This window comes from Centrocercus urophasianus, unplaced genomic scaffold (assembly GCF_019232065.1).
Source record: "Centrocercus urophasianus isolate 14NV4802_14NV808 unplaced genomic scaffold, USGS_Curo_1.0 seq_28, whole genome shotgun sequence".
Classification (NCBI taxonomy): domain Eukaryota; kingdom Metazoa; phylum Chordata; class Aves; order Galliformes; family Phasianidae; genus Centrocercus; species Centrocercus urophasianus.
The window spans coordinates 5,421,441-5,441,713 of record NW_024884844.1 but is presented as its reverse complement, the minus strand read 5'-3'; the positions used below and the strand labels follow the sequence as shown (position 1 = coordinate 5,441,713).

The following is a 20,273-nucleotide window of genomic DNA, read 5'->3' as shown; positions in this document are numbered from 1 at the left end:
AATGTGGTTCCAGAGAAGTTGGCAACAAGCTGTGGTGTCTCCTTTGGCCATTCAAACTGCAGGAGCACTCCGCAAGTTTAGATGATGCTATGCTAAGCAAGCTACACAGGCTTTAATTTATTTATGACTTATCTGTTAAGTCAATTGGACTGAAAGCACAGTTTTAACGTTCAATTAAAATAAAGAGATATGAAATTAATTTGCACAAGTTGGGTGCAGTTTAGCTGTCTAAACATAAGAATCTAGTGCCATCCAAAAGCCCTGTGGTAGCTGAAATATCCACACGGGAGCAGCAGGGCTGACAGTGCTGACAGTCCTGTGGTGCTCCGAGGTGGCAGCTGGGGCCAGGAGAGATTCTTATGATACCTCTGATAGCACAGAATATTTCTGAATCTCAGCCAAAATGTCTGTTTTGATCACTGTGATGTGATTGTGAACTTCCGGAGACATTGATACCCAGTGAGGTCCAGCAAAAGGCCCAGCTGCCTCCTGCAGCTGGTTCCACTTTGACAATCCCATGAGATACTATTGCACACATTTGCCCATCTAAAGGATGCTCTTATCCCCCGTGCCCTACAGGGGCAAGCTGTGTGCTGAAGCAGAATAGGCCAGGATTCCCTGCCCTCTGCCAGGCTGCCTCCTGATACTATGGGAAAAGATGAGACTTATCTGCAGCTAGAGGGTAAATTTTAGTTTGGAAAGTTTATAAGCACAGCAAGATCTGTAGGGAGGGAAAACAGCCATCTTTATCTTAGAATAAAGCTATAGAATAAACTAGGCAAGTTCTCAGAACATCCCAGCTCCAAAAGCACTGTTGCTAATTCTCTTCACAGTTTCAAATGAGATACATCAGTTATCTTTGCTCCTTCCCCTAATGAGCTAACCCTTGAAATGAGCCCTGCAGCCAAACCTTTTCCATGGACTTTATGAGTTCAATCAGACTGCTCGGACTGTTTATTTTCATCTCAAACCTGCCTTTATATGATGGTTTAAGCAATCTGGGAAGATTTTCAAGCAGGCTTCATGCTGAGGGGCATTATTCTAGCTAATTCTCTCTTCATCAGGGTGTTTTGGGAAATTCCACGTTTGGGAAAAAAAGAAAGCCATCCTGCCATTTGACCACTGCTACTCTAAGGTGAAGATTAGAAGGATCTGCCATTACTCTGCACTACCTTAGTCACTTGGTCTGAGAGCCTACAGGAGTTTTTGGCAATAATCTGCATTCCCTTTTTACATAGGCACTACAGAGTAGCCCTCCACAATTCCCACCAGTGAAAGGAAAACATAACCTCCTGCAAAACAGCAGATGCTAACTAATGAACACTGTGGTGTCTCCTTTGGCCATTCAAACTGCAGGAGCACTCTGCAAGTGTTGCTCTTAAGCAGGAAGGTTTCTAGCCCATACATTGAACTAGAGTGGAAAGTCTTAGCAGAAGAAACACCTTGGTACCCCTAAGGATGCTCACCCCTCCATCACTTCTGCACCACCATTACAAACCATTCAACAGGCTCAAGCGCCACCTCCTGGAAAATCCATTTCGGTTCAATTCTGCTTAAATCAGTAATAAGGAAAAAAAAAAAAAAATCTCTTCAGAATCACATGAGCTCTCCCTGAGTTTAATTGAAACGCTCTGATCACTGACACAGACTAAACCCAGAGGAGCTGATTCGTGTCAGCTGCCAACCACATTACAGGTTGGATCCTGCTGAGAGGTTACATTTGTAAAAGGATTTTCAGTGCTTTGGAAGAAAGACATGAAGTGTTTCTTTTTTTTCCTTTTTTTCTTCTTTTTTTCTTTTTTTTTCCCCCCCCAGGAAAACAATTACCTAAAGCTATAAGCTAACAGATAAGCAAGGCAAAATGAATGAGGCTCCAAAAATCAGAGGGAAAGCGGTCTATAAAACCAGGATTAGAGCCTGCAAATGTTTATTACCAGGTGTAGCATTTGTAAGGGAAACTTGTAAAGGAGACTGCTTGCAATTAGCAAGCAGTGGTCTCCTTTACCAGCACAATGAAGCAAAAGTTACTCAAGTGGGTAAGATTTGTAGAACTGGTGGACAGGATCTTGTTTTGGATTTCTGGTCATAAAATATAATAGGATTTGCTTTTCATTTTACCACTATACCTGGAAGCAGAAAGTATATCTAAACCAGATCTTTAGAAGTGATTTGGCCTGAAAAATGCATGAAGGCTCCTATGAGAATGCTGGTCTCTGCTAAAAGTGCATTGCCACATTGATGAAGATCACATATCACACTGCAGCCCATCAGTTTTCACAGCATGTGGTATCTGCAGCAGAATGGAAAACCCAAATGCCAAGGCACCAAAAGGAATCTGTTGCTCAGATGTAAAGATAAGGTGTTTCAGCTGTGGTATGTGTGCAGAAGGAAAACGGCAATAGCTGCTTACATCAAAGAAAGTCCCTGCATGTTCCAGGATGAGCTGGCTGGAGTCAGGCTTGTTTTTGCAGTAGGTGACATACATCTGAAATTTATCTGCCTGTGAAAACAAACATCAAGGGAAAAGCAAGATAAGGTTTTTTTCTGCCCTCACAGTCTCTCATTAAGGCTCTCCAGGACAAACACAAGTGATAAAACCCTAAAGCAACGTGAGAATTATGAATTAATACTTAGCAGCAGTTCATACCTTACCTGAGTAGTTCTGAGGGAATGAGGTGCACCGTATAACAGCTATGGGAAGCTTTTTTTTTTTAGACACTTGTAACGGAAGGAAACCTAGAACTTTAATCCAGATGAAAAATAATTTCTGAGAGCTCTGATGAGGTTGCACAGATTGTATCTGAATGTCAGAAGGTCTCAAATCCCAGTCATGAAGTGTTGACTCTAACACCTATTTGCAGATAAAGCCAGTGTGGAAACCCTGAGCAAGAGCTCGCCCAGCTCAAGCAAGCTGGAGCCAACACTTCCGATTTCAGGCTCAGATCTGTGATGGCTGGCTCAAACTTGCCACTCCTACCTGGGTTCAGACTTTAACGGCTCAAACTTTATGTTGTGCTAAGAGAGTTTTGCATTTCATTTCCAAATTTATTTATTTTTAAGAGGAAATTAAAAGCATCTGTGTTGTTCTGCCTTACAGCAGCTTTGTATTTATTCAGTGTGGGTCTCAGGGAGAGGAGAGGAGGATGGACTTCTCTGATTAGTGCAACATTTTCTATAGCAAGTATCTAAATAACAAGACCTTGCAATTGGGCACGCAGTACTGTGTGTATGCCTATAAGCACACACAGCGCTGAACATGTACTCTTGCTGAGATGATGTGGTACAATCTTGAAAGTGAAGAGTTTGCACAGAATTATATCTAAATGTTTCCATCTTTCATAAATATATAAACTTCTTCATTGTAAATAATATTTCTGAATCAATTTCATCAGTATTTATGCTATCTTTTGAAATCAAAAGCCCATTTGAAACCACTCAAGCATGCTCATTGTTTTGGTAAATGAGAAGGTTCTATAATGACTTCAAAAATTTTAATTCTCAGCTTTATAACACAAATAAAACCAGCAATGAAAACATGAAGATGGCTGACTTGTCTGGCAAACTTGAAAAGAGGATGGTTTTCATACAGATAAACTACTGTAACCTCCTGTGCCCATGAAGACTCTTAGCATCAAGATTTCAAAGCCCCGTTGGAAATTTTCCTGGCAGTGGGTAATGGAATGAGAGAGTACAGTGGCTCAACAGTCTGACACTAATTTCTGAAGGAAAATGATGATAAAAGAAGATGTTCATGCCTCTGTAAAGGTCTCAAGCATGACTAAGGAGAGTAGATGATGATTTCTTCCTCTCAGGGCCCTTTGCAAAGGAACTAATGTCACCCCTAAATAGACATTTGGTTTGACAAAAACCTTTTAAACTGGCTGTTAAATCAGCAGATTTAGGCACTGTGCTCGTCAGTGCAGGATGAAGAACAGGACTCCAGAAAGCCTTCACACTACTGCTCAGGAGAAAAGCTAAGGAAGGGGAGAGCTAAGGAGGAAGCAATTCTTGTTACAGCCCTTGTCACCAAGGAATAACCTTTGCACCAATTCTCAGCTCGTTTCCATCTGTGCCAAAGGAATTAATTTGAGTAAATAAAGAAAAACAGCTGCTTCATTACCCAGGTGACAAAGCAGTGACCCACATCCTCAGGCAGTTGCTCATATTTCTCAAGTTCTTTCAGGAAAATGCTGAAAAAAGAAGACACCAATGTCATTAGTTACAATCAAATACCCAAGAGAAGCAAAATGACCAGTGAGATCAGTGTTAATGATTGGTAGTTGTATCTTGATTACAAGGCTAATCAAGTGTGCTGCCAATGGAGAAACTGTGTCCTTGCCAAGGCATGCTTTGCTATTTGAGCACAACCGTGCCCCACTCAACTACAAGGAAAATGTAACAATCCTTAGTAGAAGTCATTGTGTTTAGGAAGACAAACTGATATGCAAGAACCAGGCAGTGAATCTTCAAAAAGATCACTCCTTATGTGCTTCTGCACCAGAAGCGATAAAACTTAGATGCATCCACCAAGACCTCATTTCACCAACTGTAAAACTGAAGGCCTGCTGTCTCAGAGTCCTATTCTTTTGCAAAGCACAAATACTGTGCTGTGAGATGAAAAGCACTTATGGGACTACAAACCATTGGTGTAATACGACTTCAACACTGCTAATCAACTATAGGCAAAGTTTAAACAAAAATGCAATTCATTTTTGTAAAAATAAACAAAACAAGGCCTCAAACATTATTTTGCATATTTGGATCAATTACTTTGCATTCTGATGTGCATTGTACTGCAGGCATTCACAGCTGACACCACATAGATGTATAAGTATACACATGCCTTCAGTTTCCTTAGTCAGTAAACATCAACAAAAATGCTAGGAAAACTTACTTGTTATGGAAGTCATATATCTCCTGAATATTGCCAAAGATGATGTGTTCTTTATTAAGGATCCCGGCAGGTATTTCTTCCACTCCACTTGTCATTTCCCAAAGGTAAGTCTGGAAGACATCAGCAAATCTTAACTTTGAGAACAAATGCAGTGCAAAAGAATAGATATCCTTGTTTTGCTGCCAAAGGTATGGGCTGACAAGGGAACTACACACTTTGAGATTAAACAAATAAGGTAAAAAAAAAACAGATGTTCCAGTGTCACGAAAAGCTCTCCAGAGAAATTCAAAGTGCTAATGCTGAGAAGTTGTCTGAGACAAAGCAAAAACATGTCAATAGCACCTGTCTTTGCTGTCCAACCAATGTTGTCCAAGAACTGCAGGCAGAAACAATTGAAAGATAAACTGGATTTGCCACTTCAGTAGCATTAGACACATAAAAATCTATTTGAAACTGCAGGAATATGAAAGCTGACAGATTTCACTAAAAAAGCATGCCTTTTGCCCTGAATATCACTGTCTCCTTCAGAACTACCTCGTTGAAGAGCTAGGTAAGTATTTGACTGTACAAATCCAGCTCTTCCTCTAGCTTGAGGCAATCTCTAGTTTGAGATGATCCAAAGTAAGAGATTTAAATTCTTAAGGAAATGCTGCATGACTGAAAAAAGCCTAGAATCCAACAAATTTCAGGTCAATGCACAAACTGCTCTTTGCTGAATTCCAGGACATTGCTCTTACTCTGTGCAGGATGAGCACAGCTTTGCAATTAAAGGCACATCAGGTGTCCCCAGAAGTGCAGACTTTAGAGGTATACATGCGGAGCACAGGGTGTAATTCTGCCATGGGGTGACCAGCTCCCTCCACTCCAACTCAGCTCCCACCACCAGTAGGACATGGCCCTGTGACCAGGCACTAATGGTGGGTACTGTCACACCACCAATGCAAAGGATACCATGCCCTTCCTAAAAGCACTGGGCACTCTCCAGGCTGTAACTTACCTCTAAACATTCATGTAAGTCCCTGACATAAGCTTTTTCTGTCTGAAGAAGTTCAGCCATAATGAATCTGGAAAAAGAAAGTATTTCAGGTGTGCTGAACATTACAGGCAATGTAATGAAGAGAAAACACAGCATCTTCCTGTTGTCTTTAATGAATCAATGGACTTCCACTCTAAACCTTCAGCTGCTTCACTTTGTACCATTCAGTTCAACAAAATAAATATCAGTTAATACTCTAGTTCCTTGTAGGGTTATTTTTTAAACAACTTTTCTGCATAAAATTCTATTCAATTGTACTTTTGCAAACGGAGGAGTGATTTACTGTCTACTTGCCAAACTTAAATAGCTAGCTGATTTTCAGTAATTTTTTTCCATGAAAAAAAAGAGTTGAGATTCCTCAACAAGTCCTGTAACTTCACTACTATGCAATCGTAAGCCACCCTGAAACATGAATTTCAGCAGCAACACTGAGGATTGGCAGACACAACTAATTTGAGAAGGCTACAACAACTTGGTATCCAAACCAATGGGAACTCCAGCAACCACATTTGTAGTGTCTCAAGCTGGGTGTCCCAAAGTTCAAATGCTCAATGTTTTGAAAACGTGCCGTTGAAGGACCAAGTGTACCACTGCCTTCTGAAGGAGAAATGGTACTGACTACTTCAGAGAGATGAGAAAGTCACCCTATTCATTGTAGCTGTCACATACAGCCAGAAAGAAATCATGACAGTGAAGTATCTCAGTGGTACCAAACTCTGATCAAAGTGCTCATCTCATTCCTTTCCCTTTCTAGAAGTAACCTCTGATTAAAACCAAAAGAAAGTCAAACTGTATGTTCTGAGATTCTCTTGCCTACAAGTCACAGCTTTTGCTCAACAACTGTACATATATCTCAAGAGCTCCGCAGCTGGAAAGAATGGGCTGTCATCCCATTCTAGTCATGCAGATATCACAGAATCACTTTTAGATAATGTGTCATGGAACTCTCAGGGAGTTTTGGGACATACTCTTTCTTTCTGGCTGACTTTCTTTTTTCTTCATTGACTTCATGATTTGCATCTCGCAGCTTTACCTCCCGGTCTGACAGACTTGCTGGAATAATATCTAGTTCGAGGTCCTTGTTATCCTAAAAGCAGTAACAGAGCAGACTTAAGTCCATTGTAATCTACTGTTGTGTAAAATGCATCATGGTTGTGAGATTAAATGTATAAGAAGGGATAAAAGGAAGCGGTCAGTAACTGTTTAAACCAGAAACTCAATAAGGAAGAGCACATTTATCTTGAGAGTGTGAGGGAATTTATTCATCTTTGATACTTTACTTTGAGGGTGACTGATCAGCAGGTTTTTAAGTGTTTTTGCGGCCAGGAAATAGCATGAGGTTCTTATTTTTGTTAGTCTTGTATTGCTCTATTTCACCTAGCAGAGGTTAGGAGGTTGGCGACCAATTTTACATTCAGTTAAAGGATGAGAGAATGGAAACTTACAGTCAAAGCCTGGGTCTAATTCAACACAATGGCATGGAAGTAATATCTATGGTTTATGCTAAAATTAATACAGACTTTTATTCAAATAATGTGTTCCCCCTGCCTGCACAGTAGCTGGATACTCTCCTGGAGAACAGAGCAAGCAGTTGTACAGAAATTCTCTCTGATCTCCATCTGACTCCTCCTACCACCAATAAGTCACAAAAAACCTTTTTCTCATCAGAAAGAGCAGTCCTGAGGCCAACTAGATTTTAAGTGGTTCCAATATACACATGCTAACTTGCAACACTCATTTCATGGCCTTCTCTTCCCTCTGTGACTTTCAGATCTGGTACAAAATCTCAGAAGGACATGGACTTACAGTACCTCTGTATTGATTCCAAGGGCTTTCTCCAGGGAGTAGCGGTATTTCCCCATCCTGAGAGAGAAGTCACGGTAGCGTTTGTCAACGGTGGTGACCCACTTCCTGATTTCAGTGGCGTGTATATGTCCCTTTTCTACAAAGCTGTCAGCCAGCTGGATGAGGAGCTTCACTTTCTCCTTTGTTTGCTGCCCAAAATATGGTCCCGGTTATGTTACACTACCATTATTTCTTTTAATTCACACGGCAATCAGAAAGAACTCACAATTTTATATCTGTTATTAAACAGCATCTGTACTTCAGATCATGCAGAATCAGATGCTTTAAACTTTGCCCAGTAAAACATGAAAGGAATGACATTTTCATAAGGACAGTTACGTAGCTGCAGGAGATATAGAAAGTCAAGTCATTTGAAACCACACGCAAACCCAAAACATGCTGGAAGTTAGAGACATCTCCTCATAATCAAAAGCTTTTTAGGCGTTTTTTGTGAGCCTTGGGGTAGAAGACAGGATGTTAAAATTACACCTCATAAAACACACCATGTTACTTTGAATCTGTACCTAGGTGGTTTTGCAGACATATGCAGGCAGGTCATTAACACACTGTGCATCAGGCCAGGAAGGGAGTCTGAATCACTACTCTCTGCATCAGAAACGTAGTGCCAGTTGGAGCATTACAAAGTAAAAGATGCCTGAACTCCAAAACATACATTGAGCCCCCATAATCTTCCTGAGGTATTTTCTATTCCATTTGGGTCTGACCACCTCCTAGTCATCATGGCTTTTCATACTGAGGAACTTTGTGCAGATCTGGCACAATGGGTAGTCATAAATTTTAACATAGATTCCAAATCTACTGAAGGTACCTGAACTCTCTGCTTAAGCCAAATGAAGTACAAAATGCTTATAGAAAGAGTTATCAACTGTACGGATTGAACTCCAGCTGCAGTGCACATGTTAATTCTCAAAAGTGAAAGAAGAATCAGTTGGATCTCTAGAAATAGTGGTGTGATGCTCTTTGCCAGACATGAGACATGCTGTCAAGTGCTTGATGTTACCAGCAATCTGGCCACAAATGGACAAGCACATGTTAGATCCATGTTTTCCTGAGTTTAGTTTCGTGTTTGAAACCTTACAGAAATTTCAATGACAAAATAAATTAACAGGAGAATCAGACGCCGTCCTAACAAATAAAGTAAGTAGTTAAGCAAAGCTATGTATGGAGGAGTAAAAATCTGACTTCCTGTCATATGAAAGGGTGTCTCATTTCCAAAAGCTATTACTGTATTTGCTATCCAAACATTTGTTTTGGCCAGAAAGTACTGGGATCAGAAGGCTTTCAGTTACAGCTTACTTTGAGAACATCATCATCTGGAAGCGACTTGCATTCACCAGGTTGCATGTGGCTTTGGGAAAACTATAGGTCAGCAGTCTAAGAGAGCTTTATCAAAGCCCAAGGGAGCAGGACTAGATGTATCAGTGGAAGGAACAGCCAGTAACAGTCAGTAAGGATCAAGGTATAAAACTTAATTCCAGGTTACATCATGAGTAGAAATAGTTTGGATGCTCCAGGACACAATGGGATTTGTCTGATCCAAACTGAATGATAATTGGAATGACTGTAGATAGCTGATAGAGAGGTTCTGTTTAAGAAATGTTGCATGGTGCCTGTCTGATTAAATTAATTTCAGTCTGCCGCTATTTATCTTTTTTTTCCACAAATGTGCAAACTCAGGAAAAAGGAAAGGGACAAGAAGAACATAAAATCTGTGAATCAAACCCAAGAAGCATGGACAGCCTAATGAGGAATTTAAGGATTACAGAAGATCAATTTCAGGACACAGCAAAATGAAGCTACACGATAGTGAAGCTGTGGTCCTGCTGCCTGATTTGGCAGTTTAGATTCTTATCAGTGACTGTTAATACCCCTGTGAGTTCATTGTCTGTGAATTACCTATGGTTTGAATTAATTTGTCTGAAGCAGGACCAATCACTACTCCTCTGTAAACCCCATCAGATTTCTCAGAATTGTTCCATATATTCCATCTATAATTAATAGATTCTTGGTAATGCAGCTTTGTTTTATGCTCACCCTAGAGTTTACAAACCCATTTATTTAAAGTACTTCACTGGGATGAGTGGAATAAGATAAATGATCGTCTATGATCAGTCCAGCTGGAATTAATGAAACAAATGGTGGTTGTAATGACAGAATCACAAGGCAGTTGAGATTGGAAGGGACCTCTAGGTACACTCGGTCCAATCCCTGCTCAGGCAGGCTCATCTGGGGCAGGCTGCCCAGGACCATGTCCTGGTGACTTCTGCAGACCTTCAAGTAGAAACCTATCTGGGCAAGCTGTGCCAGTGCTCAGCCATTCTCACAACACAGAAGTGCTTCCTGATGGTTGGAAGAAACCCCCCGTGTTTCAGAGGCCCACTGCCTCTTGTTCTGCTTTTGGGCACCTCTGAAAAGAGCCTGGCTCTGTCACCTTTACATCCTCCCTTCAGGCATTTATATGATATGACAAGAACTCCCTGGGCCTCTCCAGGTTAAAAGGAAGAAAGAGAGAATTCAAGATGACCGTGGATACAACATATCAATCAGGCACTCTACATCATTCTTGTAAGATTGTCTGAGGACAAAATTTGGTTATGTTCCATTAGGATGCTGTGCCATGTATGCAAATGGAGTTTCTCTTCATTCTAATCAGAGCAAAATGCTCCATAACCAGCACACACCAAGGGAGTGGACAACCTCAATTTTGTACTTGTGCCTTGCTAAAAATGAAAAGTCACAGTTGACAAAAGACATTCGTCTTTGGGCTAGGAGTTTCAGGATGAAAATACAAAATCAAGAGAATATTATCACAAAGATTTAAGGCATTGAGAGGGCCATAAACATAGACCAAAGCAGAGGTCACAATTAGATTAATGTCATTCCTTACCTTCGCAGGTACTCTGAATTCCCCATATTCCTTCAGGAGTTCCTGAGTTTCTTCTGCTGATTCCCCTGTGGAGTTGTGAGTAGAGAGGTAATATTCGCCTGTCTCTTGGATCCAGTCCAGGGCCTACAAATATCAAAAGGAAAGAGAAAAAAACAACAAAATAAATAGTATTTATGTTTCAAGAACTAATCCTCCAACAAAATAATCTGCCAAATAATATCAGAACAATGATATCAGAACAATGAGCCATAATTTTGTGTGTATCAAAATGCTTTCTAGGAAGATATAAAAAGAACACAATAATTAAAGCAGATGGGAAAGGACACAAAAGGTGATGTTCCCTAGGAGAAAAATGAGTGTAGGGAATTCTATCTTTGGAAAGAAAAATCTGAAGAGAGAGAAGGCAGTGTTCCCATTCAATTAGAGCTCTACAAAATATATTTGTTCTCTTGTTTATTTTCAAACAGATGAATACATCCTGAAATGAATATGGCCTGGCAAAAATACAGGGTTTTGTTGCTGAACTTTGGAGTTTTCTTCAGTTGTTTTAAGAATGTATATTTTCCACCCATTAAAAAGGAATAGCTTTTAAATACAACTGAGACTGCAACAGGAACCCCACAGAAGCATGACATGGACACAAGGCATATTTACACACTGCCAGCAAAGAAAGGCAGCAGGGTTTTTACCTGCTTGGCACTGCGCTCGAAGACAACATACTGCTGGCACTGATCTAACCTCCGCTTCTTCAGGGTCCAGAAGTGAAGGACCCGGTTCTCCCTCTGCAGCAACTCACTCAGGATGGCTGTAAGGTAGAGGAACTGCATGGTTAGTGATTCTGTGAATGCATACAGAAATAAGCCATAAAAAACATGAATTTACTCACTCTGCCTGGACCACACTCTCAAGCACAGAGCCCCAGAGATTGCATGTATTAAAACAAGCATTGATTCAAAGAAATTGCTTTAAAAAGCAATAACAAAAAGGTGGTGTTGCAGGGTTATCTGATATAGGAGGAGATGCTAGTGTGGCATCCACTAGAGGGGGCATAGGCTCATGCAGTCTGTGCAGCAGGCGCACTATTTTGTATTAAAACAATGAGTTCGGCTCATCGATCCCTTAGAGTTACTACAAGCACCTTGTAAATAATCTCTCTTCCCTGAAGCCCTTTTTGAGTATACTGATCAGTTCTCTGTATAAATAGTTCAGGCTAAATAAAGCTATTTTTGTTCTATATTGATGACTTAGCTCTAGACACATCGTGTTCTATTAAACAATGCTTTTATTCTGAACTAAGGTGTCTACTTCAAAGATTTTCTGTGAATAGGCTCACTAAGCAAGAGAGTTACACATCTGGCTTACAACAAGACTAACATACACACTGATTTCTAAATATGCAAATACTTCCAAACAAGCCCAGTGAGGAATAGTGAAGCTTATATCAAGCACATATATAGGCGGAACTCTGAAAAAGCATTCAAATAATTTTCCCACTATTTTCAGCTGCAGGGAATAGAAGTTCACAGCAACTGCAAAAAATATTTGCACAGTAGTAGGGGAAAAATGGACAAAAGTCAGAATAATACTGCAATGTTGATATTAATAGAAAGGAAGAAAAATAATTTTTTCAGTAGCACTATTTTCATCTTCTACATGTAACTGCAGTTCTCATTCCTCCCACATATTATAATGGCTGCACTGCTATTAACCTGTCTCTTCCTGCAGCTTGTAAGCCAGCCAATAATAATAATAAAATGCTTTAGTTCTGTGGATTTGCTTTGCTCACTCTTATCAGTACCTTACAGCATTGCTAGGCACAGATTAACAAACGTTTAATTTAGCAGAGAAGTGGAAACACTTCAAACATGTCAGATGTATAGTTTGATTGTAAACAATGCTCTTTTGACCAAAGGAAACTACCCACAGGTAGGTGGGTATTTCCTTTATTCTGGACCACCTTGGAACTTAGCAGAGGGAGAACCAAAGAAGACTTCTAACGTTGTCATGCATCAGTGCACCAACCTTTCACTTGCTGCTCAGGCCCCCGTGTATGGCTTGCGACTCCAGGCATGCTGACATTGTTCCTGTGGATGTACTTGAGGAATACCTCAGCGTTCCTTCGAGCCAGTGTGCAGGCCTAAGGAAAATGGCCCCCACCGAGAAGGGTTAGTAAAGACAAGCAAAGAAAGCAAAAGAGACTCAAGCTCTCTGCCTATTTTGCAGGGAGATGTATCTCTCTTTCATATGGGGGAGCTTCAGCTAAGAGTCAACAGACTCAGCTAAGAAACTTACAGCCTCATGAATATATTAAAATACATGAGTCATTTTGGATTCAGCAGTTGATTTTATATCTTAAGGCAAATTAATGACAATAATCAAGCACCTGGTTTTAAAGGGCAAGTACCTCCCATACATTTTCAGTCTAACCAGAGCTAACCCCTCTCTCAAAAAGAGCATTCACTGCTTCCAAAAGTGCAGTCTAGAGGAACTGTTTCTTAAGTCAAACTAGCTTCATGTTATGTATCAGTTTTAGTGGAAGGTGTGAGGCTGTCTGTCAGATGACTTACAAGTGTTGGCTCCACTGTTCTTACAAAGCAGCACCTGGAAGGCAGAAGGAAAGCTCAGTCTCCAGCCCAGTGCTGTCCTACACAGCCACAACGGCTTCAGGTGTTAGCAGTTCTGCATTTATTGGCTTGGAGGACAAAATTTGAAATTCTGGATGATTTATATAAGCCAGCACCAAAATCCTGTCATTTATAATGCAAGGTTGAGAACAAATGCTTTGAATCAATATAATAAATAGCATCCTCCAAGTGCAATGCAAATATCACTAATTTGCCCTGATGACATCTCTCAGAGATAAGCATTGATGATAATGCTTATCACCACTATTATAACAGTGTGGAATTAGCTTAGGGCTCAGACAGACAGCCAGTAAATGAACTGGAATTATGCCTCAGAGCTTCCTCTCAAACTCACCAACAGTGCTCTAAATTGACTACCTAATGGGGAGATTTTCTGATTTATTGTTGAACTAAGCTGAGACCTTGAGAAAAGCCTCCTTCTGCTCCAGATGCTTGCTGATCAGAGGGATGACGTGGTCTATCTCAGCTGCTGGTCCAAGTTTATCTCGACCTCCACACCAGTCTTCATCACGTCTGTATTCTTGCTCCAGGCTCTCTAATACACTGCACACCTGAAACATACCCAGAGCACAGCAGTTATCCACAGTTGTAACAAGAAGAAACACAGTCAGTAAAAGTCTATGAGCCAAAAAAATTTCAGACCTAAATATTTCAGACTATTGGCCATAGGATGGAGGGTAACAGGCAATGAAGCAGGCCCTGGACAGAATGATCTATTAGTTATTCTTGCCCACAGTGATCTCTACTGTTTGGGATGTAATTCATCTGGCTTAGGGGTGATAAATCCTTCTTTTCTAAGGGAGAAAGGAGGGAAGCTCAAAAGGTTGAACCAAAGCAGGGGTCAGTCTGGCCCCAGTGGATCATTCAGAACACTATTCCTATTCCTGAAGGGTGCTTTAGGTTTGTTTAAATCCCACCAAGTCATGGAACTTAGCACCCACTTAAAGAAAAACATATGCTTGAATGCTTTCCTGAAACAATTCTGAAGCTGGAACTAATTCTGTTTAGCTGCATGTTAGCTGCTCCCTATGCAGCTTTTGTAGAGACTTATGGATAACAATAGACATTAAACCAGTGTTGTAACCCAGGTGGATGCAGGTGTTCCGCCGTACAGGGCTTACAAGAGGATCCTCTATCTTGGTGCAATAATGGGAACAAGGCAAATAAACAAGTGCAGTCTGAAAGCCTGCAGTGTGCAGCAGGCTTGGACAAGGCAATGCAGATCCTGAGGGCAACTCTCTGTACCCTGTGCAGACACAGGAAAAACAGCAAAAGTCCAGTTAACCACGTTCACCCTTTTCTTGCTTTTTACTCCTGCAACCTTTATATGAACATAAGTTATAATTCAGAGGATCCCACATGCTTAAGAGCATAATTTGGAAGAGACTCCAGGATCACCCAATGCTCTCCATTATCACAGGCCATTTTCACATAACTCCACTCATGAACACATCAAAATCCATCTTAAGACTGGGGAGCTGTGGTGAACTGATGCCTGCTGGCATGTGACAATCTGAAATCAAGTTATTGCTTGGATGCAAACCAGCCCTCACCCCCAAACCCGTACTGGAGAGCAAATGCCCCACGTTATTTTGGCACAGAAAAGCATTTCCATTTAATTTCTTGGCTCCTGAGAACTTTGGTACTCCGTGATCACTTTGGTTAATGAAGTTAGAGAGAAATTATCTAATAGAGAGGGCTGCGCCAGTTATAACAAGAGCATAGGGCTCTTGGGAAGGACAGACATGAAGAAGTTGGCTGGTTGGGACAGACTCTCCGGCCGCTCTTTTCTAGGTAGCTGCATTTCTGGGTACTCAGAGAACTCAGGATCCAATGAATTACTGCCATCCTGTTAGGGATCAGACTGCTAAGGGTCAAAGATCATGGAGCCCCAGAGAAAGTAGCAAGTTTATGAGCATTCAAGACTGAATGATCTTTGCCCCAACCATTTGCTGAACAGACACAACTCATCAATGAACTGGTGGGCACTGCAGTATGCTTGTCTATGACTTGGAAATAGGAAGAGAGACCAAACTGATAAATCACTGGCTCTGCATATTTTGGCCAGCACATTTGACTGTCTAAAGAACTAATGAATCCCTTAATGGTTTTCATTTCTCACAATCTTCCAACAGCTGTAATTCTTTTCAATCCTCAGTGCATTAGGGACTGTAAATCTATTTGAAGCCCTTCACAGGGAAAGACATTCATTATAAGGAATGAATTAATTTTAAGCACTCTTAAAAATGCATTAAACAAATGACACCAAAAAGTGGCCCAAGGATTTTTTCCTGCATCAATGTTAAGGAAAAATTATCTCAGTCCTCAATGACATCTTTAGCTATGTTAAAAAAAAACTTTCCAAATCTGCTTGTCTAATTGAGGAACTAACTGTGTGCTGATAACAACAGAAACTTTAATGAAAGTCACTGCTCCTTTTCATAAAAGCACAGGTTCCTGCAGTGTCCACACTAACACAGACTGCCTGGCTGCAGTAAATTACAATCAGCAAGACTAGTTGAGTATCCATGCTATGACACTAATTCTCACTACTGACTACAGTAAAGTTGCATCAGTTTATGCAATGCATAAATAATCCTATTGTACCAGCAGCCAATTGGAATGTGTTTTACAGTTCATGGATGCCTGGAATGAAGTAACGTTATGTCTGCATACAGTGGCTACTGCTGTAATTAACTGTGCTGCAAGTGGATTTGAGAGAAATCACTTCATATCTTGGCATCTTTTTTGGCATGGTGATGTCTTACTACTAATGAAAATATTGGCTATTGCTGCTCACAGAATAAATGATTGATGGCAAACAGTTCTCAAGGAAATGAAGATTTACATTCCTTAAAATGAACTCTGATGCCATCAGGACTTGAAACTGAAGTGGTAGGATTTCCGAAATCCTTCACTTTGGAAAGTGGGCAATTTAGAAAACAAAAGTAAAAAAAGTCAAAAAATATATGGCTTCCATATTGCTTCAATGAAAACTTCAAGATGAAAATTATTGTATACTTCTATTTGTCTTTTTGAAACTCAGTTTTGATCAGTTCAACCTTCAGTTTCCTTGTGTGGATGAGCCCTGCTATGCCCCTGAAGTAAATGTCATTTCAATTCATTTTGCTAATGCTGTGAGATCCACAGTCAGCAGAAGACCCTCTGCACTTGGGGTGAGAGTAGAAAACCCACATCCACCACCACTACCATGTGGGAGTGCACTCACATTGGTGTCTGTTGGCTGGGGGTACCTGAGGACCACACTTGCCCTAATCAGTTGACAGAAAGGTCCTAGACTGTAAGCAATTGCACTGCTCACCTGCTCAGAGGTTTTGTAGAAGGCCACCGAGGCATTGACCAGCTTGAGCCTGTCCTCCATCTTCAGCATCAGCTGCTGCCAGTGCAGGGCCACCTTTTCAGCACATTCTCTGATGGCATCAGCATCATAATGCCCAGCCTGCAGCAGTACTTCGGCTTTCTGCTGGACCTGCAGGGCACTCTGATGTGTCTTCTGTAAGGAAGTGGCATGAAAGAGGGACTGTGCACGATGAGAGGAGAGGTTGTACAGATGTGCCAGATTTATGGTAGAAAGGTGAAGTGAGGTGTGAGCATGGAGATGTGAGAGAGTGAAACATTTCTGGTTATCTCCAGTTAACAGTTCATTTCTGCAAAGCATTTTAGCTTCAGTTATTCATGTACATTTGCAACATTATTAAGGCTTGGCACAAGCAAGCACTGGCTCAGATAGGCTAGCTGCACTGGCCAGCCACTGCCCCTAGGACAACAGCCTGGGTGAGGATGGGAATCCTGGAGGACCCCTTTGGACAGCCTCAGTGCAGGCAGTAACTGTGCTGAACTCCCACCCCAACTGTGCTCAATGCTGACTGCCTCACACACAGGCTGCAGGCACAAAAGCAAATCACAGTCAGTTGGGTTTTTTTTCCAGGCAGTCTGCTGGCATGAGCAGCAGGGCTTACAGGCAGGACTGAGTGATCTGTCCCATTCCCCAGCCTGCACTAGCATCTCTGTTAACCAAATGATTACAGCTTCCTTCATAGGTTGCTGAGGGGAAAATAGCCTCCAGCCTTTCCCAGCCCCCAAGTAAATGTGTTCAGGGTTAGTCCAGTATTTGATTTTAATCTTCTGAACAGAAGCACTAAAATCTCCCAAAGTCTCCTCTGTTCTGCATCTCAGTGGTAACTGCTGCTGACAAATTCTCATGTGATACATTTATGATCTAATTCTTGAACCTTAAAAGATGCTTGAAATCATCTGGTGATACACTGGTGAATTATGCAATGTAAGGAAAGCTATTAGCAAAAAAAAGGATTAATACTTGGCAGAAATATTTAGGAAGATGTTCAAGAACAACTGGTTAAATTTAATATCCAGCTGCTGTACTGATGCTAGAGTCGTAATACTTGTTTTAAATAGACTTTAAAGGATTTTAACTGAAAATCAATTCCACATCTAGCATGCCTTCAGAGGACTATCTGCCCCATGTGCTTTGCTGATCACTTCCCCATATTGAGCTTTGAACAGTTTAAATGTTTAATCTAGTGTTTTCTCCCTCTGAAAACTTATTTTCCCCTTACAGTGCTGTAGGCTACCTCTCCCTCTGTGATCTGCATTTCCTAGCAGACCCAAGCCCTTCCCCAACAGCAGCAAGCTGTGACAACACAGCTGGAGGGTGTCTTGTCCCCCACTGCTGCCTAGCAGTGGCTGCTGAGCCACAGCTAGCATGGCGTGGTACCCACCAGCTCATCCAGCATTGACAGAAAACCCCTTCCTTTACCACAGCTGCTCCTTCCTGACTGTGAGTGAAGCTGGATCAAAGTGGGTCATTTGGTAATATCTAAACTCTCTATTTACCAGCTACATTATAACGTATATTGACTGCTCCGAAGTTTACCAGTAGACATAAGGAGTCTTTATTTTTTGGTCGTCTCTTAAAATCTCCACTATGGGAATATTGTTTTTATAGCTTAAAGTTTGGTTTAGTTTTGATTTAGCTTTTCAAACCACAGAAAGGGATTTGCCAACCAATTCTTTACTTCATAGCAATTAACAGAAAGATGGGGAAGCATATACACTGTGCTAAGCAGGAACAGGAGGAAGCAATGTGTCCTCTCACACATAACTAGAGTGAGGACACCTCGCAAATGTAACGTGTGTTCATAATGGTAAAGGTATATAAGGGCTGACCCAAAGTGTGAGCACTATGGGCATGGTGATGGTGGGTGAACAGTTGGACTAGATGAACTTAGAGGTCTTCTCCAACCTTAATGATTCTATGATTCTGCGATTCACTGCAGTCCTTTGCTGAGAGGAGGTAATAATTTTCCACTACATTCTCATCCGAAGTAAAGGTGCTCAGAGAAGACCTGTTCCCCCTGCCATGTCACTACACCATGAGTGAGATAAGCGGTTTTTGAGAGCCAGCTTGAACTGAAGATGTGCTACTCCAGGGCAAGCAGGCCATGAGTTCAGTTCAGCTCAGTTCAGCTCTTCCTACCTCATGCTTAAACTGAAAATTTGAGTATGGGGGAGTTTGAATGAACATCAAAAACATAACAGTTGAATCAAACATTTACCAAGGAGAGCATTACCCAGTATCAAAGATACTCATAAATGAAAGCTCTGAAATGATCAGCAAATCTTGGACATGGAAAGAGAATGAGTCCATGAACTTCTGCCTTCAGATTGTTTTGTGAATTTTAATGTTATTACTTTTAACCAAAGAAATTATCAGAAGATGTGTGAGCATCATTTTCAGGAATGGAGAGGCTGTTATCTGACAGCAGAAAAAAATAGCTCCAGATGATAAATAAACTCTCTTGTTGCATTATGATTTTAATGCAAAGTCAATTTTCTGAAGTTTTTATCCCTTCCCTCCCTCAAGCAAGCCATGACTGATGCCCGAGAGATAACTCTTTGCATGCTATTCACCTGGGAAGAAACCAAATTAATTTGCTCGTGTTACCTCTATGGCCAGCTGAAATTGCTCATGCTCTCTCTGGAGCTGCTCAGCCTCAGAGAGGGAGCTTGCATTGACGAGGCTTGCATTCAGCATTGATTCACCATTCCGGATCCAGCCAAGCACCTGCAAAGAAAGGATGTGCTTATGCAAGGGGGGCTTCAGGCAAAGATTTCTGTTGTCACTCATCCAACATGTCTCAGACCAACTAGTAAAAATGTATTTTGCCCAACATTGTCTTAGGCTGAATCAGTGAGATCAGTGAGCAGAAATAAATCCCAAAATAAGGACTTAGAGGCAGAAATTGTTGGAGGGAAAGCTCTTACTGCAGAAGCTATTAATAAGGAATGAAAACTCTGAAAGTATTTACATGTGGATAGTCAGATGGCAAAGAACTCTCATTTCCAATATGTGATCATAAAAAATGACTACTCCTCTATGCAAACACTTCATAGCAAAACCAAAAAACATAATCAAGGAGATTTGAAATGAAACACAAAGATCTTTAAGGTCCCTTCCAGCCCTAGAATATGATTCCACGGTATGATCCTATGACATTTTCTAGTTTCTACTCAGAGTTACGGACTTTGCTGGGTCATGCTGCAGCTCTCTTCTGCTCCACTTCTTCGTATTTCTTTCATGCAAAAATCAGAGCTCAGGGAGTAAGGTAAAGTTGCAGTTGGTTTCATCTAACACACACTTAAGATGCAGTGGGAGTTTCCACCTGCATTCACAGCTAGGAAGAAACTCCATGTCTTGCATTTTATATTTAGTCAAAGGGCTTTACTTCAGAGACATTCAGATTACTTGTAGACATGAAATGCCTGCTGTTTTGACTAAAGAATCAAATTCCGAATGTGTGTAATTAATCTATCAAGCTTGTATTTATTCATTTATTTAAGCAGTAATATTTTCTGCTATTTTAAGGCATGCTTATGAAAAATTAGTACCCAGAGTGCACATGC

The 20,273-nt window shown here is 41.0% G+C and overlaps 1 protein-coding gene across 7 annotated transcripts in view; it reads right to left on the bottom strand.

Annotated features, from left to right (window-relative positions):
• Positions 1 to 20,273, bottom strand: part of KALRN (kalirin RhoGEF kinase) — a 447,237-nt gene that overhangs the window by 117,630 nt on the left and 309,334 nt on the right. For 6 of the 7 annotated variants that reach the window (XM_042827277.1, XM_042827280.1, XM_042827273.1 and 3 more), the window contains 12 exons: positions 19,315 to 19,434; positions 16,651 to 16,869; positions 13,730 to 13,879; positions 12,706 to 12,820; positions 11,373 to 11,488; positions 10,684 to 10,806; positions 7,742 to 7,924; positions 6,899 to 7,017; positions 5,892 to 5,958; positions 4,895 to 5,004; positions 4,121 to 4,190; positions 2,411 to 2,500 (listed from right to left, as the gene is read on the bottom strand). In XM_042827277.1, the coding sequence (XP_042683211.1) occupies positions 2,411 to 2,500; positions 4,121 to 4,190; positions 4,895 to 5,004; positions 5,892 to 5,958; positions 6,899 to 7,017; positions 7,742 to 7,924; positions 10,684 to 10,806; positions 11,373 to 11,488; positions 12,706 to 12,820; positions 13,730 to 13,879; positions 16,651 to 16,869; positions 19,315 to 19,434 (1,482 nt within the window). The remainder of the gene's footprint in view (positions 1 to 2,410; positions 2,501 to 4,120; positions 4,191 to 4,894; positions 5,005 to 5,891; positions 5,959 to 6,898; positions 7,018 to 7,741; positions 7,925 to 10,683; positions 10,807 to 11,372; positions 11,489 to 12,705; positions 12,821 to 13,729; positions 13,880 to 16,650; positions 16,870 to 19,314; positions 19,435 to 20,273) is intronic. The other variant, XM_042827274.1, reaches the window with a different exon arrangement.